Genomic DNA, 23,058 nt, shown 5'->3' on the forward strand with positions numbered 1-23,058 from the left:
ATATCCTCATGAGTGTGAGCGCACATCTTTGTTCTGAAGTAACTGCATGTATGACAGGGGGATAGCAATTAGCTGTAAAACTTCATTTCTACATAGATCCTGTAAATTGTGCTCTTTGAAAGTTACCATAAATTATTGTTCCTTTTTCCTTATATTAAAAAAAGAATTTTAACTGTGTCTTTCTGCTTTTGTTTTGATTTTTTTTCTTTTTCTTTTGGTAAACAGATTTCCAGCATAAATTCACTGTGCAGGCTTCTCCAACGATGGATAAAAGGAAAAGCTTGATCAGTAGCTGCTCCAGCCCTCCTGCAAGTCCTACCATTATTCCCAGACTCAGGGCCATACAGTGTAAGGAGCTCAATGTAGTATTGAATTTGGGAAATGTGCAGTCTGTCAGTGTGGTAAGATGCCAAGATTCCATATCTAGGACAGGACTGTAAAAAACAAACAAACAAACAAAAACCCCAAAAACAACAAAAAACCCCGTTCCTAAAATGTTTGCCTTGTGCCCTACATGTATGCATTTAGAGAGAAAAATGGAATGTGTTGGTGATGGGGGAGTATCACCTTCTTTGGAGTCCAAACCTTAATTACCCAAGTTCTTGAAATATTGCTGTTTGATTGTTTAGAAAATACATTCCTTAGATGTACAGGTTAATTTTTAAAAATACTGATTTGCAGAATAGATCTGTGAAACATTATTGAAGTGGATAAAGTTACTGTTGGAAGGAAAGAAGAACAAGGGCGCTTGTCATGAAAATAGTGTTCCCATAATAAATCAGAATTAGGCAGAAAAGCATGTATTAGAAGTGTGAAAGGGATGTTAATTAATGTGTAGTGTTTGTATTGGATATCATGACACTTGTGTGTCTGGTATCAAACTGGTGGTTCTAAAAGAGAAACCAGTGATGGAATAAAGCTGTCAAGCCTATCTATACTAATTTTGAAGGGATCTGGTTGTTAGATCTGTGTTCATAAATGGTCAGAATTATGGGAAAGAAGCCTGAATGGATGTCTTCATCACTGTTCCTGTTCCAGCCTATGTTTTATTCTTTATGTTGCTGTGGAACCAGTTCTTTAATTTGTGTATCTCTTTTTCTTTCCCATTTTCCACTGTTCTTCCCACTTGTGAAGTGACTCCTGCTGAAAGCAGTAAAACGTGGGGACGAAGCTCAGTCCTTCCAAAAGAGGAAGGAGAGGAAGAAGAGAAGAGAGGCCAGAAGAAAAAGGGACGCACTTGGGGACCGAGCTCGCTTTGTCACAAGGAGCTAGGTGCAGGAGAAGAGGGGTAAGAGAGGGCCTGGAACCAGACTGGTTTCCAGGTTCTAAAACTGGTTATGAGCTGCCTCACAGGAGATTTGCCTATCCTCTTGCAAACACTTTTCTGCTTCCAAACTTATTTGCTGTACCAGAGATGTTAGAAATTCAGAACAGATTACAAAACTTCATTGCATTCAGTCCCTCACTAGAGGTCCAGCACTGACTGATGCTTTCATTGTCTGCTATTACCTTGTAATGTGTATTTGTAAGCAGTAGAACTTCTTAGCTGTGCAAAACTGTTTCTCCAGTAGCTTTTATTTATTTTCAGGCTCAACTTTCTAATCATATCTGAAACTACTTCTCTTTTACAATTCTCAGCTATGCTTTTTCTTGTCTTAAATGCTATTATTTAAGAAGTATCTGGTGGAGCCAGGCAAATATCTTCTCTTCAGGCTTTTGAAAAGGACATGTACCTTGAGTGAATACATCCTGAAAGTGATTTTTTGCAGAGATACAGGTTGTACCTCTCTTTCTATAGATTCTTGTTCTGTGGCTTCTTTTTCTTGTGTGTGTGAATTATTTATACCAGGACTCCAATGGATCATTGCCAAAATGCTGCTTTAAACATAGGAGTATTTTGATCTTCTAAGAGGTTTGAATGCCTTGTGACTTTTAGTGGAGTTTGAAGCTTTTCCCTGTGCTAAATTGATAGTTTGACTCTTGCCATATTTTTTAGCAGGGAAAAAAAAATAACTGGTTATAATTTATCTTTAATATTATGTGCTCAGGTGTGAAATTCCTGGAAAATAGATGTTTACGTAATGCATTGCTAGTGCAGTCCTCTGCAAGAGGGCCTGGATCTAAGTGTTCTAACGACATTAAAATATGTTCTCCCTCAAAGGTAACAAGACATGTTAACAAGATGAAGTATAGCATTCTATAGAATTAAAACAAATGTCACACTTTACAATCATTAATTATATAAAAGGGCAGGAGATCACTGAAGCTGGTAGAAAAACAATTCTACCTTGAAATCATGTTCTTAGAATTCTGGGAATGAAGCTCTTCTGTTTTCTGTTCATTACTGTACAGTCTGAAGCACTGAATGGCTTTTGTACATAGACAGCTGGAAAGGAGTTGCTTGCTAACCATGGTTGCTCTTAAAACTATCCTGTTCTCTCTACAACTGAGATGTTCTATAGTATTCATCATCTTTTCCAGGGTCACTCAATACAGCTATGGCATTTTGTAGAGTATCTGAAACATGATAGTGTTGCTGAGAGGGCAGTATGGTTAACATACAATGAACTACTGCTTCTTGCTGAGGTCATGGCAGACTGCAGACTTTAATTTAGAGGGAGCAGAGTTGCAGCAGACGTTAGTGACTCAAAAGATAGAGTGCTTGCTATTTTTAGTATTTTTTAATTCTAATTTTAGAGGATAGGGGGATAAAAATTGGCGTAAAGTGAAGAGCTGAACTTAGGATAGAAAAGTCCAGTTGAAGTCTTCTCCATGACACTGTTCTGGTAGCAGCAGTGCTGCTATTCCAGCTGCTTACACGACTCTGTGATCAAGGGAACTTGAATCTTCATCTTTTTTATCACTTTCCATGTGTTCTCCACAGGAAGCAATTCCAAATTTATGCAAGAATTACATTGTGGGAATTGCAATGAAATTCTCCAGCATGACTAAACTGACCTATAATTAACATCAAGTAAAGGCAGTCATGAAAAGATTATACAGTGATTATTCACCCTTCTGCATTTATCTTTGAGCATAAGGAATATGCACAGCAGCAGAAGGTTGCTGTGCTGAATTGCAAAGACTGGATGAAGCTTCATGTTGGACTAGTGTTGTGACAGTTCAGTTGTGATCTTATGGTATATTCTCAAGGATATATGGTGAAGTCTTAATTGTCTTTAAACTTGGCATTGATTAGTCTCAGACTGTTACTATGGCATGGGTGATCTTTACCCTGTTTAAGTTTTCATGGTGGTGGTGTTACTGATTTTATGGAAGGTGACAGTGGATGTAGGGTAGTCATAGTCCTTTAGCAGTTATCTCTTAAAATCTTGCAAGCTAAATAAGGGTGAGCCTGGGAACAGACACTTTTTATTCATGACGGTATTGTATTAGTGCCTCAACATGGTGTTACAGAATGGTATTAAGACACTGGAGATGCTGTCATACAGTTGTAGGGAAGTTTTTTGCAATTTGCTGAGCAAATAAGCCTTGTCCTCTTATCACTCCTAAAGAGAGGTGCTTTTGACTTCCCAATAGAAAAAAGCAACAGAGAAGTAACCCAACTGTAATAAAACAAACAGAGTAATAACCTTCCTGTTATTTAATCTAAACAGATTACAGGTAAGAAGTCGTTAGGTTCCTGAATTGTCATGCGGGTGACTGAAATAGATAGTTTTGCTGCTAGTGCTTTCAAATCATTCCAGTTGCTGTTTCCTTGGAGCAGTAACAGGTAATACTGCTGTAGTAGGAACGTACTCTAAGTCAGCATGTTTTGAATTGCTTTCAAATGCACGCTACTCTCTAATTAAGAGGATGTGCAGCTATCCTCTGCACAGGTCTTCGGGGTCTGCTTGTAATTTGGGGGAGTGAGAGAGAAGGAGCGAAAAATAAAAGGGGAGGATGAAGATTCTATAACCTTGAGGCAAATGTAGCAGGCCTTGAAATTATTCTGGTAGCTATTTATCTTTCTGTTCAGATTGAGCTGCACTTTGTCAGTAACAGCAAATCTTTAGTCTGTTTTTTGCAAGGGAAGATTGCTCTGAGAAGTCATAAGGAAGCAAACTAAGCTGATGTGTCCTGCTGTACAATAAAGGGCAATTCCCAAGACCCTTTAGATAACTATGACGGTAAAGTGAAGGCTAAACTGAGGATCACTGCTGCCTATTACTTATAACTTTGCTATCTCTGCATATAGAGAACAGAGCATGTGTTTTCCCAGCTCAATGGGAAAACATGGAAATCTCCCCTTCCTCAATAGCTCTGCCCATATTGTAAGAGCTTTGACATTTACTTTTGGAGGTGATCACACTGTTAACATGGTTCGTTTTCACTCACCAGCTTTCCCTTAATATGCTGCTCTATTTATAGTATTTGTCCTAACTATGCATGTTGTACACATGGATAATTTAAATACAACATACATTAGTTGGTGAGTTGTGTTACATAGCTGAGTATAGTATGGAGGGAGTAAATCAGAACAGCCCCACACACTGAATTGCATCTCTATTGAAAACCATGTGGTTGTCTGTCTTGACAAGTAGAATTCAGCACTGTGCTGTCTGGATTGAAGTTCATAGCAGGGTACTGCATGTGCCAGAATGGTTAATGGGGGGAAAATGATGGACTTTGGAGACAGTTGAGAACTGCACAGGATACTTTTAGTGTAAGGCCTGTAGCACGGTCATCAACCAACTGAACATGTGCTGAATCAAGTTTAGACCTTGTGACCTTGCTATACCAATATAGTTTGGTGACAAGTAGGGCATCTCAGTTAGGTAGAGAATAGAGGAAAAATACATACCAAGGCAAAAAAACCTGATGTAATAAAACTTTCAAATCCTGCAGTGGAAGCCATCTTAGAAATGCAGAGTGATTCTGGTGGAAAATAAGAATCATGAGAGAAAACTTCTATATGCTCATATCCTTCTCTGTAAGGGAAGGATTGTAATGAATTATGTGTCTTATCAAAGAACAGTGCAAGTTAGTAATGGAGCTGGAAGAGGTCTCATCTCTTAAGTTTTCTGTTCTTTCAATAACAAGTTGATGCCCTTGTGTGTCCAGTTGAGATCATTCAGACTATCCACAGATCTTTTTACTCCTTTAATTCAATTTCTGTCTATCCTAAGTGTACGTCAGCTTTTCACCAATACTACAATGTGTTTCACGTTGGAGTTTGGAGAAAGGCACCAGAAATCTCCCAGTTCAGACTATATTGATAACTGAACAATAAAACTTGGCTGTGTATTGATATGCCAGAAAGTTGTGCTGCTTCGTAAAGTTGTTTCTGATGTCATGAAAGTACTGCAGGGAACAAATAGGATGATGGTAATGAATGCCTATGAGTGGGACTACTAATAAGCTCAGGTGCCTGGTGACATACCTTTAAATGCAGGTGATGTCAAAATAGTGGTTTGGTTTTGGGTTTTTCACTTGTCTGTTTTTGTGGGTTTTGAGGTTTTTTGTCTGTAAGTAAAAGAAACCATGACATGATTTATTATTTTAGTTACCTATTTTTCCATAATCTAGAACTTATGCTTTTAACTTATGTAGTGTTTTCTTTAGAGGGGAAACATTAGGGTTTATAATATAGAGGCATGACTTTCCTGTTACAATGACTTTAGCATATTATTGTCCCAGTGAGTGATCTTTGACTTTCATTGTTCATTTGTATTTCACGTGGAAATGTTTTTGGAGATATTTTTCCCGTCTCCTCCTGCTGAGCACTTTATTTTTTTACCTGCCATGATAGGTTTGCCTTGTTTTAAAAAGCAAATGTTTCATCTGTTTTTTGTAGTGGTAGTTTCTATTATTCTGCATTCATAGCTGTTGGTTATCAGCAGAGGCCTTTTGACTGCCATGGCGTAACAAATGAGGGAGGGACTTTTTGACTCCTTTTGTATTTTAAGGTGCTGTAAAAGTGTTGCAAAATATCTTGCTATGGGAGGACTTCAAATCTATGTAATTAAGATGGATACATGCATACCCTAAGAGCAACAGAGAATATAGAAGGGGGGAATGAAAATTGGTTGTGAGCATGGTACATTTTCTCCCATCTTTCTACTGTTTCAGTCTGAAAGCTCTGGTAGAAGGATACAAACAGTGGTCATCCAGTGCACCGAACCTTGGGAAGATCCAGAGAACTGCGCCTGCTTTTCCAGGATTCACCAGCTTAGCAGAGATGGGTAAAGGAATTCCCTGGACTTCATATTCTCATCCCCACTTCCATTCATGTTTGAATGAATCTCTCCTTTCCTGACCTTCACCTGGTACCTTAAACCAAAATGTTTTCGTTTTGGTGGTATCCATTTTTCTTTTATTCTTTGTGAAGTAACTACTTTCTCCTTCTGGATTTTCTTGTTGTTCACCTCTCTGCTTGTGCTTCTCATCTGTCAAGCTAACAAGCTTCTCTTAATTTTCCTCTAGCTCCATGCTACCTTTCAGCTCCTTTCCTGTTAATATTTAGAAGTGCAGCATGGTTACACCTTCACTTGAAAGGAGAGATCCTTATAATTTTCCTACGTTTTGCTCCTCACTCCCAAACATATAAATTTATTCTAGAAGTAACTGAGGTGTAGATTGCTTCTGAAATGCTGCTCTGCAATTGATCCCAAATAGATTAATGTGTCACTAACTTCTTCCACTTTGATAGTGTTTCCAGTTACTTGTCTCAGCCTATCTGCTTTGGAGACAGTAGCCTGTGAGTATTTGGCAGTTGGTGAATTATGCTTGCAGTGAGGACAGTTGCATCTTCTGAGGAGAAGCTTATTTTCATGTATATTTGTAAGACATTGCAATTTGCCAGTGAAAATGTTACATCCATGCAAAGTCTGTTTTCATTTGCTTTCCAGATGATGAAGACAGCGAATGTCTTAATGGGGAGGGCAAAGTGCACCCTTCACCTGGGCACAATCAGTCATACCTCTGCATCCCATTTCAGAAGAATGAAGACTGGGATGGCCCTTCTAGTGATGCCAATGAGGAGTCCACCCCTGTGAACTCTGCTACTAGTACCCCACAGCTGACACCCACCAACAGCCTCAAACGTAGTGGTTCCCACCACAAGCGATGTGAGGTTGCATTGCTTGGCTGTGGAGCAGTGCTGGCTGCTGCAGGCCTGGGTTTTGATCTCTTAGAAGCAGGGAAGTGTCAGCTGCTGATTGAGGAGGAGCCAGAGGCACCCAAGGAAGAGAAGAAGAAGCGTGACAGCATTTTCCAGCGAGCTGGGCGCCCACGCAGGAGCACTAGTCCACCTTCCCGAAAGATCTTCAAGAAAGAGGATCCCATGTTGTTGCTAGGCGAGCCATCCACATCCCTCACCCTTCTTTCCCTGTCTTCCATTTCCGAATGTAATTCCACCCGGTCCCTGCTGCGTTCAGACAGCGATGAGATTGTGGTGTATGAAATGCCTGTCAGCCCAGTGACAGTCAAGGCTCCCTTGCCAGCCATTACCAACCCACTAGTCAATGTCCAGATTGAGAGGTTCAAACAAGACCCCAACCAGTCCCTGACTCCCACACATGTGACGGTCTCTTCCCACACCCAGCAAAGCGGGCACAGGCGCACACCTTCTGATGGGGCCATCAAAGGGAGTGGACTAGTTGTCAATGGGTGCCCAACCAGTGGATGCCCTTCCAGTAGCTGTTTAACTGGAGCACTGGGAGCAGGTAGGTTTTCAGCCATCTTCCTTTTCCTCTTCAGAATAAAGACCCGAACAGTATAATTACTTGTTAGGAAGTAAACATGTTGCTTATACAGCATCGACTGTGATGGCCAGCCCACAAGAAGAGCTTATGGATGCTATCTTTACACAAATAATGAACAGAATAATGCAGTAATGGCCTCTGTTCCAGCATCTCTGTGCTAAGCAACTCTCTCTGCTCCCCTGTACTGTGAGGCAGAGGTAGTATTGTTTCTTATGGTACAAAGATGGTACCAAAGTACAAATATTGCGCATTTTTAGCAGTTCCTCGGGATTCCATCTCCATTGCCTTTGTATACTTGTTTGTATTGCTGTTACAGTTTCAAAGTAAATTTTGATCTTTAAGGCAGTGAAAACTGGATCTCTAAAGCAGTTTGGGGCTGTGCCACTGTTGCTCTTATTCCTTTGCAAGCAAGAGGGATCTTCCTGGGTAGGTAGTGTTCTCACTGTTGCAGTCTTTAGGAGTGGCATTAAAAAATGCTTTCCTGTTTTCTTGCCCTAGTAATTCAGAGAAAAAAAAGAACTAGAATAATAAATTAAAATCTGATTTAATTAGACTTTTCCCAATGGTAAAACAAAATGTGAGGGTGTCTATTGAATGGCAGTCTGCAGTAAAATATGGGTTAATGCAGCTGAGAATACTTATTAAAATGGTATTAATGAAAATTTAAAAGTTATGTTGTGTTTATAAAAACATAAACAAAAACACCAAACACCATCCCCCACCCAACAAACCAGGAAGCGTCCACAGTAGGTAGTGTTAAATGGCTCTTCCCGGAAGCTGGTCCTGCTCACTGCAAACAGGTGTCACACATCCTGCTGTGCAAGCATCTCCCTGATCCATTCAAGCTGTTAATGGGTAATGTGTCCTCCGAAGGATTTGGAGAGTCCTCACCTCTGGTAGGAGGTCAAATCCATGCTTTCCAGTCTGAAAACTGAAGAAAGCAAATGAGAGAATGAACAAAACTTGCTGCTTGTGCTAGGTCAGTGGAACAGGTGTCTTGCAATGTGTTGAGAACAGTATAGGGATAAAGAAGGCAGTTATTCACTTCAGATTGGTGTAATCTTGAAGATGCGGAGTTTGTAGATTCTGAATGGAGGCTTTCTGCTTTGAAAATGTTTTCAGTGTACGTACAATAAACTAAGATCTGTTGGAACCATTTAGCAGTGACATCTAACGTGTTTCCCTCTTTTCTTACATTCTCTGTTTTGGATAGGTGTATTAAAAACACCTAGTCCAAGTAGAGATCCCAATGAGGTCCCTCGCCTGCCAGACCCCAACCTTGTTTTTCCTCCAACCCCAAGACGATGGAATGCACAGCAGGACCCCACACTGGAAAGACCCAAGACATTGGAGTTCCTGCCCCGGCCACGTCCTGCAGCTAGTCGGCAGCGGCTTGATCCCTGGTGGTTTGTGTCACCCAGCAATGCCAAGGGTGAATCTTCTGCCAACAGTTCAAGTACTGATACTCCAAGCAATCTGGACTCTTGTTTTGCTAGTAGCAGCAGCACTGTAGAAGAGAGACCTGGACTGCCTGCACTGCTTCCTTTCCAGGTGGGTCTTCCTGTAGAGGAGCGGACACTGTTGGACATAGATGCTGAGGGGCAGAGCCAGGACAGCACCATTCCGCTATGCAGAAGTGAACTTAACACACACAAAGCTGCAGCATATGAACTCAAGCAAGAATTCTGGTCTTAGTATGAAATCCACTGGGGACAGTGAGCCCCTCTAAATTCAATCCTACTTTTTGCACTGAGAATGCACTTTGAAGACAGATGAGATGGAGGGATGCTACAGAGATCACATGGTGCTGCCTCTGCTGAAGATGTGTTGTTCAACTGCCTGATTTTTGTCTGCAGTTGGATGAAACTTGGCAACTCTGAGCTGCTGACTTCTGTTGTGGGGTTTTTCTGTAGTCTTCCCTGCCCTCTTATTGCAATTTGAATCTGCAATGAGCTAAAATTACCATATCAAAGTCTTTGTTACTGACCTTGTAGGATTTGGCACTTGCAGTAAGTATATTGGTATCTATCCTGGTATTAATCAGTATTTTCAGAACTCAAATATTATACTACAGCAGACACCATTGTTTGATGTTTTCCCAAGGAATCCAGGACAGAAACAAATATCTGGAGACTACCTTCTCTGAAACGTATTCAGAACATTAAATAGGCCTGGGAATCATGGTACCCCCGCTGAAGGAGCAGAAGTAGCTATCTTAAACTCACTTGTCCTCTTTTGCTCATGTGATAGTGCAAGGTGGAACAGATTGCAGAGGAAGGGCATGGCATCTCCACTGATGGAGGTCTTTGAGAACAGACTAACTAGACTGGGAATGAGTAGGTGTAGTTGATCCTGGCTTCAAGACAGGTTGGATGGACTTCAGTGATCTCTCGAGGTCCCTCTCAGCCCTATTTTTCTATGACCCTGTGCTTTCAAAAAGGTGAAGGCTTATGGTATGGCTGTTTACTCTAGCTTGCTTTTTTATCTCAAACTTTGGTTTCATCAGCCTCCTTTTCCCACCTCCTGTATCCCAGGCTCATAGTCAAGCTGCCTCAGTTTTGGGAAGGGAATTAGCAGGAACTCTTTCTTTAAAGCTGTGTTGGCTTGCAGAAGTAAGTTACGTGTCCCCTCACTCTTTTTTTTTTTTTTTTCCCCTTCCTGTTTTTCCTCCTTTCTTACACTTTTTAGGAGTGGCCCTTGAAACCCAGGACTGTTCCTATGCACGCTGATACTTGTTTAAGGCTCCTTTGAAATTGAGGCTTGTTAGTAGTTGGATTGTGCAAACAGGAATCAGAACATCTGGATTCTGTTTTATTTTGTCACTGACTCACTGTGTGACCTTGGGCAAATAATGTAACCTCTGTGCCTGAATTTCCCCATCTGTAAATAATAGGAATAATACCTACCTCACAGGGGGAGGGGTTGGGACATATGTAGTAGGTATGAAGTCCTTTGAGATCTTTGAGTGAAAGGCACTATAGACGTGTAAAACTTTATTCTTGTTCAAATATGTAAAAACTCCTAACTCTGGAGCAAGAACAGACCCCTGTCTTGAAGGAGGAGGTCACACAAATAGGGTGTGCCTATGCTCACAGTTTTCTGTACAGAGACTGCAAGTGTGTCTGTGCCTCTGCAGGTATATCTTACTGGCTTTAATGAGAGCTTCACTCTTCCCCAGTTTCGGCATTATAAATAAGGGATGTGGCCTTTATATGAGTGTAATAGGGTAGTCTGCTTTATTGCAGGGTACAGCATATCTGTTCACTCTTTTTGTACAGATCTGTGCTTATTTTGGTAATCTACTGACCATTTGGGTGCAAATAACTGATTTGACAGTGCTGCCAATGCAGCGCTCGACCTGTTAGGGCAGTCCAGTCCTGTTGTGAAGGCAGTGTAGCCAAATACTTTCTCGCAGCTGTCAGCACAGAGAACCTGTGTGTTGAGATGTTTGTAACCTGATGTTAAAAACCAGCATGTGTGGGGAAGTACTGTACTTAAGGTTTTTTAATTCTGTTGGAGGGCTAAAACCAGCATGTTGCCATTAGTCAAGTGCACCCTTTTTTTCAAGCAATTACAGTATGTTTTCAGGTAGAAAGGTCACACATTGCTTGTTTATCACATTCCATGAAACGTGTTTAATGGCGGAATTACTTTTTGCTGCCTTCCCCATTGAATGCTCCAGAGCTAGCCTTAATGATGCTACACTAGCTGCTGAAGCTGTGTAGGCAAGGTATTCTGATGTGGGGCTAAGATACTTTAAAAAGAAAACTTACATTTCTGACACTTTTGTTAAATGTAGACCTTTAGCATTATTGATTTCTTAAGCATTCATCCTTTTGTTTTCCATTTCTGAAAACTCAGTTTGTGATCCAGAGACTAAAAAAGAGGCAAAACCCACCCAAACAGATGGTTAATTTCGATTGTGCTATAGAAACAAACTCAAGGAAAGCCCAGTCAGAGCCTGTGTTGAGGGACTTAAAAGCAGGAGATGAAAACTCTTTTTCATGGTCTCCCTTTCAATTTTAAACAGGCTGAAACAAAACTGGATCAGCTGTTCTGAAATGTAATGTTTTCTATCCAAAAAGTATAATTACAAATGTCATAGGAAGCATCATCTGCTCTGCAAAGATATCACCTGGAATAGCTCCATTCGAACAGAAATCTTTAAAATCCATTTACTTGCATGGAGTGGGAGGTTACCTTTCTAGGTCACATTGTTTTAACTCAGCCCATTAAACTTCCTGATAGTTGTCCAGTTGCTTTCACCAAGTGAACTGTAAGGTTTCTGTCAAGTTCCCAGCAGGCAAGATAGCTGTAAAGCCAAGTTGTTCTGTCACCTCTTGCTTAGAAAAGTTGAGGATGAAGTATCAAACCCCTTCCCCCTTTCTCCCTTTTAGATAATCACTTGGTGAAAGTGGTGTGTAGCTGACCTATTAGAAGTATTTTGCTCCAAAGTGCATCTTCCCTAACACCAAATGGACATTGCTACATCGAAGGAACTGGGTAGGACAGATGACAAGGAGTCAAGGATCCAGATCAGGATTTCCAACCTAGATATTCTCTATTACAAAGCTGCCAGAAAGACTAGGTAGAAGCATAATGTTTGGTGTTCGTTTTTTTTTTTTAAACATGCCTTGGATGCAATTATCTTCATTGAATCTAGCATGTGAAACAAAATGAGGTAGTCTGAGCATCAACCCATAACTGTCTTCCATTTGAGAGCTGTGAGGCTAATCTGAGGTATCAAGCAAGAGTTGCCTGTTGTAGAAACAAAGCTATTGGCTTTAGCAGGTGGGGGGGTGTTCTCTGACAGGCAGAGGGGGCTTTCAAGGCAAAGAGTTGTCAGGTGTTTTACCTTATGCATCCCAAAAGCTGTTGCAACTGGTGTCCTGAGGCCCAGAGGCTATGTGCATGTTTAAGCTAGCTTATAACCTCTTCCTATATCCATCTATCCCATCCTGGCTTGACTTCTCTCTTTTCTTAATCTGTTGGGTTTTTTCCTTCTCAGCTGTGGGAGCTGAGGTGCTCCAAATCTCCAAAGGAGTGCTTCACTGTAGTCCACTAGATACTGAGAAGATATGAGCCCGTCAGCTCACAAATCTTTTTTCTACTGGTTACTAGTATTCCCATTTGTCAGGGGGACAAAAGTTTCAGAATATTGTTGATTGACATACCTTTCTAGCAGTGTTCTTGAGGAAGATGGCAAAATCTTTCTATAAAAAAATTCTAATAAATTTATTGTGTTCTAAATACCTAAGTTGCACTTTTTTTTTTTCCTGAGAAAATGAGGAACATAACATGAGAGCACAAAATCACTGAGCAGTCTAAAACATAATGACAAAAGAATCGGGTAAAATGTGTTAAAGTAATTACAGGGCTCACAAAGAGGAAGTGACAAATTTTTTAACTGATAGTCATAGTAGTAAGATTGTTCCTGAGATAAATTTTTCTGGTCTGGAAATGTATATGTATTTTCTTTTAAATAGTCAGCTGACAGTATGTATCGCTAATTTATGTAACTGATGTGCTGATTTAGGAAATAGAAAAAAGTTTGCCAGCCCTTCAAAATATGCTATCCTTGTAGCCTCTTTGTTTTTCCTGTAAAATTGGGAGGAAGGCACAGACATAGCAACCAGTGCAAAAAATGACAAAGTTTTTGATAAATTTCTACCGGTTTCACAAAAACTGAGTGTGGGACAGGTAGAGAGAAGAAAGCTTTTGTGTCAAAGCTAAGGTGACAATAGTTACGGATTTTTTTCTAATATTGTTGCTTCCTATGGACTGCACAATGCTCTGTTTTGCCAGCAAATAGGTTTTATCTCCTTTCAATCCTTTTCAGAGGTGCAAATGTAACTTTTTATAGTTTGTGGTTTTTGGGTTTTTTTCTTCAGATTATTATTGCAATGGGCTGATATTCAGTATGGGGCAGGGAACCTCAGTGAAAATACTCTTTTCGTAATGGTTTTCTAACAAATTGAATATTTGCAAAGTGAATTTTTCATTATTGATGTGGAAAGACCTGTTCTGGTTTGGCATGCTTTTATGATGAAGTATTTTTCTGTACCTCTAGGAATGGGAGTAGTTGCCTTCCTCTTCATAGCATGCTGTTATCTTAAGACTTTATGGACAATACTGCATAGAGATGTTACTTCGATTTGTCATGAAACTGGATACCTCTACTTCTGTTGAAGGTGAGGCAGTAGTGGTCAAGTAAAGAAAGGTCTTTGCCATCTGAAGTGTTCTGTTAAATAGAAAATGACAGGAAACCTCCCATCTTGAGTCACCTTTCTATCTTGAGCTTAACTTTTATTTGAAACTTAATTCATCTCTGTGGGATGAATATGGGAGCTGGAGTCCCATTAGATGTATGGAACCAAACCTAATACTGTATCCCAAAATTCAATGATAGCCTGTTACTTTCATAAGTAATTTTAAGCTAATATTAATGGTTTTGTTTCATTTGGGTTTTTTGAAACCTTTCTTCTTGGAAAAAGTGCTTATTGCTTTCTAACCTTTTCCATGTGTTTTGGAAATATTCTCAAGAGCTCTTACCAACTCTTTGGCAAATAAGGAGGCTTATATCTTGCACGGTGATACAGGTCCTCCGTTTGGCTTCTCTTTTTTTCAGCATGAAACAAGGACACCTATATTTGGAAATTAAGATTTCCAGTCCTTATCCTGTTGCTGCAGAACAGTTTCTTAGCTTCCATATTTATAACTCACTTAAGTCTATAATTTGGGTAAAACTGGACATTAAGAGTGGGGGGATAGGCATGTGGTAAACCATATTTGCAACCAACCAATAAATACAGCATGTATGAGCGAAGAGAACCAAAACATACTCATGCTGTCACAGAGGATCACATTCAGACTTCATAAACCTTTGGTTGATCATATATTTAAGATACCATTAGGAAAGAATGCCTTCCTATGTTTTTCTGTTAAGTTTCCTATTGTTAGATAAGAATATGGTGGTTTGCACAGCCAGTGGTATTATATCTAGCTGGACAGAGAGGATCTTTAACCAAATTTTTATCTTTCTTTTTTCTATTTCCAATCCAGTTTGTGGTTTAGATTTTCCCTTTTTTTGTGGTTAACAAACAAGAGAGTCTTAAGAAGAACGGCTATGCTTATTGCTTCCTCAGCCCTACTTTTACAGTTTCACAAGGCAGTATAGAAATGCATTTATGGCTTATTCTGCTGTTCCCTCTATCGAACACACTAGTAGAAAGTCACCTGCTGCAGTTAAAATGTGTGTTTGCTTTTGTTTTTTTCTCATGCTCAGCTTTTCTAAGCAGCTTTGCCATTGGTCAGAGATGTGTACAGCTTCTGAAATGACCTACATCAGCTTTATTTTTGTATGTTAAAAATAGTCATTCCCAGGCGAAGAGGTGCATGTGCTTGAGTAGAAGGTAATTTCCCATTGGTGACTGCGTGGTGGGTCTGATGTAGCTACCAGAATTATTATTGTTCCTCTCTAAAAAGGATCTCCCTTTTTTTGTAACTGGAAAGTCTTCAGCATTTCATCAATGTTTGTATACAAGAAACACATTTCATCTCCTTCTGTACATGAGTGACAAATCTTTTTTTCTTTGGTTTTAAATGACCAGGAACATAATTTTCCTACTGAGAATGGCTTCTTGGACTGTTTGGTAGGGTGGTTTTTTTGTTGTTTGGTTTTGTGTTGGTTTTGGTTTTTTTTTTAAGCCTGTGAAATACCTATGTATGTTAGGTGCATCCTGTATTCCTAGGTGCCTTCTATCTCACATGCCTCCTTGCTAGGGCCTGAGGTTGTTTTTTGGAGGGAACTCCTAGTTGTAGCTTTCAGTACTGTAGTGTTCTTCAACACACATCAAGCCAAATACCAGCACAGTAAACATTTCATGTCCTCCCATTTACTGATGTGTGTACACCCTTGTGGAAGGCAGTGTGCTATCACTGGCTCTCCTTATGTCTTGATCAGAATTCTGCCCCTATCCCATCTTTACCGGTTATTAATTCTTGTTACCATAGTACTTGGGGGCCTAAGACAGAAACCAATACATGTTTTAGATATGCTTTGACCTAAAATGTTTCCAAGCCAGAAGTGTAAGACACAACTGGGAGAAGTGAAAGCAGAGGTTGGCAGGAAATAGCGAATAAAAGAGTGAAATTATCCTTAATGTAATAAGCAGTCAGAGGACAGAGGGATACTAGCTGCTTGGTAATCTTTTGGCATCATAGGTAAATTGGGTCATAAAGAAGAATTTGAGGAATGTGTAGTTACTTAATTTCTGGTCGGTTTGTTTTATTTTACCCTGAGCTACCTCATTTCTAGAGATGGAGCAGGAAGAAGGCATAAGTTTTGGTAAGAATTGCTCTAGGTAGGCAGTTGAGGCTGGAATGATGGGAGGACAGAAGCAAACACTTGTATTTGGCTCCTTGACATGCAAATTCCTGACAGAAAAATAAAACCAGCAATTCAGTTTTGTAAATTAAGATTATACTTGCTTTTACTACGTATATCTCCAGAATAAACAATAAATGACAAGGCAGGGCATTTTTCTTGATGGTTTCTGACCTGTGGAAGAGCTGATTGTCCACAGACCAAAACGTGGTGATCTCATATTGGTCACTACTGCTTTTAAAAGTGAAGGTCTGTTTTTTGAAAACAGATTTTTTTTTTTTAAATAATCTCGTGTGCTGTTAAAATGGACCTACACACAATCCTGATTGTTTCCCTGTATTTGCAGTATTGTTTTTCTAACGTATCAGATCCTAATACAGTCGTTATTGTATCTGAATGCTAATAGTTTGCAGACAGCCCAATATAGCTAATGTTAAGAAATCATGACAACTTCAGTGTGTAGTATAGTGGATTTATAAACTCAGCTTGAAGTGGGCTACTGTTAGGCCTGTAGTTGATGGGTCAGATGGATGCACAGCTAGCAAAAGGGGGCTTAGAACAAATCTGCAGGAGGAATGCCAAAGTTTTATTTGCTTAAAATAAACTATTTGAAAAATAATGTGGTGGGCCTTTCATTATTCAGAAATACTTTTCTAGGATCTTGTCCATGCTCAAATTTTAGCTTCCAGGATAGCTAGTGAGAACCTACACTGTGTTCAAAAGTTGTTAGCTGAAACCCCAACATAAGACCAGAATAATGCATTTTATATATGCTATTTCAGAGTGATTGACACTGTCTCCCTGTTTTGCCTTGATTGTTCCAATTTAGCATTTTCTCAAGAACAGATGTTGAGGTTGGATAAAGCTAACCTCCTTCTCTTGAAGAGCAACATATGGGTCTGAGAAAGAAGAAACATTGTTCTAGCCATGTCCTGATGCTTTTGTCTCTCACTGTCTTAGCAGTAGAGGTTATAATGGAGCAGGAAGACATGCTGGTGTTTTTCCAAGCTTCATTGATAAGAATGCTGCTAACAGCAGATTTCAGTATATAAATGAACAAGTTATTTGGGAACCCTTGTACTTGGTTTCTCCTCATTGAGTTTCAGAACAAACCTGGCCTCTCATTACTCTTTGGCATAGCTCAGTTGCACACTGAGCTGCTTGAGTTTAACTACAGCTGGAGGAGAACTGAGCTTCTTCCTTGGGTTCTGGAATTTGTGGATGTGGCCAATTCTCAACTTGGGTTACTTGGATGTGGCCGCTTCTCAACTTCAGTAATGTGTTTTCTCCCAGGCCCAGTCTGTGTCACAAAATGAGTTGTCACCCTCGACTGATTGCCCAGATATTCATAGTAGGCTTGTTCTTGTGTCTTGCATGCTTTAGTAAGCAGCTCTTACAATGTCAACAGGGTTAACATTTGTATCTGAATAGGGCAGCTCATACCTCTGAGTGGACTTTTCACACTGCATCTCAAGCAGATGTTACTGCATCAGTTCTGCCATTGCTCTGTTTTCAAGGTTATCTTGACAACGGTAACATCCAGAAATCCTAGACTGTAAAGAATAAAGCCGCAGCAAAAAAAAAAAGGAAGAAAAGAAAGCATATGAGTGTTTGCCAGTTGAAAGGTTGAGTTTGGTCAGTGCTCTTTGCAGAGAGTAAAATCCATTCTTGTGCAACATAGGTCTCTGGGGGATGGCTAAATTCGAAGTGGAGAATATACCTAGATCCACTTAAAGTCAGTAGGCACCAGTGCCCCTCGTATTTGGCAGTTATTATAAGAAACCACGTAAAGCCAAGCACATATAGTAGTAAAAGTTCATATTTAGGATAATTAACTTTTAACTTGAAAGGGAAGAGGCCTCAATTCAAGAAGGCTCTTCATCACATAATTAAACATCACTGAAGTCAATGGAATGTATCTGTGGGTCAAAATGCATGAGACCCCAATTCAGCAAAGCTCTTTTAATCTAAATTGGGGGATTGTCGTGTAGAGATTAATGGTGAAGGACGAGGCTCCATACTTTGATTGTCAGAGGAAAGAGTCAGTTTACCTGAGGAAAGCGTTCCTTCACAAGCCTCTGGGTAAATGCTGGTTTGATTGCTGACTCTTGTGGCCTTTCCATGACTGCACATGCCATGCCTATTTGACTGCTAATTCTTACCATAAACAGGGTAAGCTTTGAGAATATTTTCTGGCACAGGAAGAAAGAGCAACAACTTCTGCATTAGCGGATTACTAGCTGTAAAGGGGCAGTAAGTGGTGCATGGAGGTTGTATGTGCAAATGTCAGTTTAACCTGAGGCCTCTTCTCAGGTGTTTTTTCTCATTTCAAAAATGCATCCCTCCAGGCTGGTGGACAGACCTGACAAGTTCAGCAGTGATCAGCATCCACCACTGTACTAGAGTTCTTGGGTTGTTTGTCAGCTGTTGGCGCAACACTTTGTGCTGGTATATATGATTTCTTTGTCATAAATTCAGGACAAGCTGGAAATACGTCAGGTATTTTGTCTGACTTAAGTTGAAAGGCTTATGGAGTGGGCAGGGCAACAGTGGTGGAGAAATCAGGGAAAATACCTGTGCTTTTAACAATATCTCTTCTGTGACTTTGAAAGTCCAAGAATTTCTCAGCCAGAGAATGTGTTTCCTCCCTCTTTTTATAAGCTCCTTCTTTCTTTTGCCTTATTAATTGTGGATCTGCTCCTGCTTCTATTTAAAGCCAGATGCAAAAATCAGTGACCTGACTTTCCTAGGTACAATGTTGTAAATCTGAAGAACCAGGTGAGTAGATTACTGTAGTGTAAGGTCATTCCCCTATGTCTGTTCTTTTGAGATATGGGATAGTTCCTGCTTGTGTTGAAATCACTGTGTGGAGGGTGTTGGGTACTTCATAAGGAACTCCAAACTCTGCAGGACTGGGATTCATCTTACAACTTAAGTATTTCAGTCTGTTTTTGGAGACCTCTCTGTGTCTTCTCTTCTGTTCATGGTGTTCAAAAGTCTGTTGCTATGGAATTAGCACCTGAAGGTATGTTTTGCCCGAAGAACCTGCAATGAAGCAGTTACATTAGCAAATGGTAATGTACCCCAGAGTTGAGTAAAATAACGGAGGCCACCAAGTTTTTCTTGTTTGTGTGATGAAATGTTGTCAAATTAAGTGATTTGTTGGAGCCTTCCTTTAACTTCTGTACAGCAGTAAGTTTAGAGGAAAAGAAGATTGCATTATTTTTTAAAAAGCTTTATTTGTGACCCAGACTTGTTGCCTCTGACCCTCTTGGGCTTAAATAGCTAAATTATATTAATGTCCAGTTTGTTTCACTGTAGGTAACACATCAGCTGAATACTCTTGTGCATAATCTACTGTATCTTTCCTCTGTTCTGTGTCAATGTATTATGTGTATTTGGATTACAGTTCTTTTTTGTATTAAATTATTTTATGTTATAGAACAATATTTAAGCAAAGCAAAGAGCTAATGAAAGTTGTTGGCGTTTTGGGATTTCTTTTCTCTTTGCTCTTTTTTTGGATGTACTGTAAATTGTAAACCAAGGATGCCAAGCAGGCTTGGTTCAATGGCTAAAATTATTGTATTACAGTGTAATGCTGATCTAGGCCTTGTCTCAACACTAGAGCACACAGACTTGAATAAAACTGTTATAAAAGTGATTGTCTTTAGGCCTTGAGTTCTTGGTTTTGTGCTTCAAATAATGTTGAGCAGGTATTTAGAATAGCAGTGGCATTACCTTGCTCTGAGGAATTCAGAATTTTTTCCAGTGCCACAAGAAGTTTATTTTTCATTGCTAGGCATCTCAGTCCTGATCAGCTATTTCAGCTCTGGGTCCTCCATACGGTTTTTGAAGTCTGTTTTTGCAAAACCTCAGACAGCTTAATATCAGTCTTGGCACACAGTACCTGTCTGCTAACCTCCTTCTGGCTTTTCTCTCAACAGGGTAATTAATTGCATACCATTTTTATTAAGGTTAATATTTCTGTTCTGTTAGCTTAAGATTTTTCTACTCTATTTAGTGTCCCAGCCAGAATGTGAATCTGAATGCCTGGATCTGGAGCTAATGCAGTAACACGTTTTGTGCCTGATGACATTTAACAGATGGTTTGGATTCACTTCTGATGCTGTGCCTTTGTCCCTGACACATCATTCAGTGAAACACAGTTGCTTGAAGAAGGATATTTCCAAGCTGTCTTTCATCTACTGTTGGTGTGAAAGCCACAACAACATGGTTTTGATTCCTAGGTTGTGTGTTTGATTCCTAGGTTTTGCCTTTACTCTTCTCTGCCACCAAGCCACCATTTCACATTTCTCTGCTTTAAGAAATGCAGCTGCACTGATGAAGGACTATGCACTACAAGAATTTAAGTTTCATAATTTCCTTTGCAAATAAATTTCTCTAATGTGGTTACGTGCAAGAAATCCTACACCCTTCCTGCAGATATAGAGACTGAACGACGCATAGGTAATCATTAGTCATATGTTCCATTCAAACTTCTGTAGTGATGTTTGTTTTGTGATAGGTTGGGAGGAGAGTGGACAGGCAGTCAATTAAGTTTAGTTAGAAATAATGGCATACAAAATTAATTGCTTTTTCACTTGTTTTAACGAAAAGTGTCTTGCAATGGATTATCTTTCAAACTCTTTCCCCTCCCTCCCCCCAAACCCTGAATGCCTCGAACTAAAACAAATATTTTATTTCTACCTTCTGTAATGTTTTGCAGAGTAGGATTCTGTTCTAAAAGAATAAGATTTTCTAGGTCAATTTACCTGTCACAATCATGAGGTTACCATAATGTGCAAGCTGGCCTCATCAGGAGCAAAAATCTAGATGCATCATGGCAGATAAACTTCTGCCAGTGAATGCAGCCTGTGTAGAAAATGGCAGGAACACAAGGCACTGGGGCTGAATACAAAAATAAAGCTAGAAGTTTTCTAAGCAGGGGAATCTAACCACTTCTACCAGAGAGGGAGGATCCTAAAGGAAAGCTGCCAGGGTCAGCATGGGTACAGGATAAACACACCAGTAGTTTTAGGCTGAGTAGTTTTTCAGTTGTTGATGTGTAGGCAAGGGTTGGGTATACAAATTCTACAGCACAGATCTTACATGGGCCTTCAGCTGTAAATACACTCAAGTGAGAAAGATGTCATGTGTTACATTATTGTGTTCTTCAGATGGCACGTGCTGGAATAGTACATGCAAGTGGTGCTCTGAAAGCCCACCGCATACCTTGATAAAACTTCTGATAGCCTTCCAAGGCTAAGCAGATTAAGGGGAAAGAGCCCAGGCTTTCCTATATGATGCACTTGCAGCTCATATGATAAAATAATTGGTTTTTACTAGTGAAATTTTGACATGCTTGGCCCTTACATGGAAGAAAAGGCTTTGCAAGAACCTAATTAATTGTAACATGAGAGGTTTGCAGGCAAATTGGTATCAGGCTCAAGGAGACTAGGCTTTAGGAAAAATGCTGGAGTGAACATGGCAACAACAAACATTGGAGTATCTTAACAAGGGTTAACAAGCTTTATCTTCATGCTTGGACACAATTGCCACTACAGTTTGCTCAGGGAAACAATTGTGACTAAGGATGAGCAAAGCTGTGGGTCTTTCAAGTAGACTTCAACATGCTTTGTGGCTCTTTACTACTTAATCTGAAACCTTATTAAATAGCATGTGATTTACTTTCTGTTAAGTCCTCATTAATTTACAAAGAACAAATCCAAGTGCAATGAAAAGAGGCAGGATCCACTGATAGCACTCCAACACAAAGCAGAACAAAACCGTAATCATGTTACGAAATATAACCAAAGCCTGTACGCTTCATGCCTGCAAAATTTGCTCTGAAGTTTATTCCTTTCTACAAAAATCATGCTCTAGCACCTTAACTTTAATAATAAAACATGGGTTTGATATTCAAAAAAGCATGAATGGGTTACCTGTCACAGATTGCAAACAATATTAAAAGAACCAGCTCTGATGGATGTGAATGTCTTATGCCATCGTGTTCTCCAACAGGACCCTGAGTCGGTAGTTGGAGAACAGATCATTGTACAAAGAGCTTACTATTTTTGCAGCAGTCTGGTGGTTTTGGTGATCTTCCTGCAGTTGTATCTGGCGCTCTAGTTATTTCTACAGATACCCCCATCTCTATGACCAGATCTTGCAGGATCTGGTTAGAGGTAAGAGTATCTTCTAAGCTGGTGGGCATTCTAAAGGAGAATTGTTCTTGATATGGCTTGTGATGATGACTTGTGACTGGAGAAACTGGGGCAAAGGAAGAGTTCTGAACTTGGGGGGGGAGGGGGGAGGCGGGAGATGGTTTCTTTATGTTTGTCTACCCACAGAAGAGAAGGGATGGGAGGAACAGGAACCAGCACCAAGAATGTGACTCAGAGCTTTCCTGGGATGCTACAGGAAATAAGGAGAAATCGGTAGAGTTGCTACAGAAGAGGAAATACCCTGACTGATAGCTGATCATGCAGCTGGTTTCCATCAGCAAAACAGAACTTGGGGTCCTAACTTCCAATCGCTCTTGTCCTAAAGACCTCCATGTTCAGCACAGTCTCAGTTTCCTCCTTATCCTAAGACAGAGCCCTTACTCTTCACAGAGCCTGCTTCTCTGCTCTTTTCCAGGACTACCTTTGCTCACTCAATTCCAATTTCCTATCTTCCACCCTGTCCAAAGCTTCTGCTCCCAGAGCCTTCCTAAATGAGCCCTCTAGGTTCATTGCCTTAACGTCTCTATACTTGCCTCTGCTGCTGTGCCATCCTCTCTCCATGGGTGACTGGTAACCACTCCCATGGTAACATGTTGCAGCATCCATGGAGGAGAGTCCAGTTCCTGCTCTGCTGGAGTAGAAAAGCAAGCCAACCCTGAAATACTGATCTGCTCAGGGTGATTTTGAAGCCAGAGAAAGGAGGTTTCCAAGAAAGACCAAACCTAGGGTTTTCATGCCCTAT

The 23,058-nt window shown here is 40.1% G+C and overlaps 1 protein-coding gene across 2 annotated transcripts in view; it reads left to right on the forward strand.

Moving 5' to 3' along the window:
• Nucleotides 1-19,708, forward strand: part of MAP3K9 (mitogen-activated protein kinase kinase kinase 9) — a 63,746-nt gene extending 44,038 nt beyond the window's left edge. For both annotated transcript variants that reach the window (XM_072865442.1, XM_072865443.1), the window contains 5 exons: nt 226-348; nt 1,135-1,288; nt 6,073-6,185; nt 6,852-7,667; nt 8,920-19,708. In XM_072865442.1, coding sequence (XP_072721543.1) covers nt 226-348; nt 1,135-1,288; nt 6,073-6,185; nt 6,852-7,667; nt 8,920-9,401 — 1,688 coding nt within the window. In that variant the 3' untranslated portion in view covers nt 9,402-19,708. The remainder of the gene's footprint in view (nt 1-225; nt 349-1,134; nt 1,289-6,072; nt 6,186-6,851; nt 7,668-8,919) is intronic.
• Nucleotides 19,709-23,058: the final 3,350 nt, after the last annotated feature.

Source organism: Ciconia boyciana, chromosome 6 (assembly GCF_034638445.1).
Source record: "Ciconia boyciana chromosome 6, ASM3463844v1, whole genome shotgun sequence".
NCBI classification, from domain to species: domain Eukaryota; kingdom Metazoa; phylum Chordata; class Aves; order Ciconiiformes; family Ciconiidae; genus Ciconia; species Ciconia boyciana.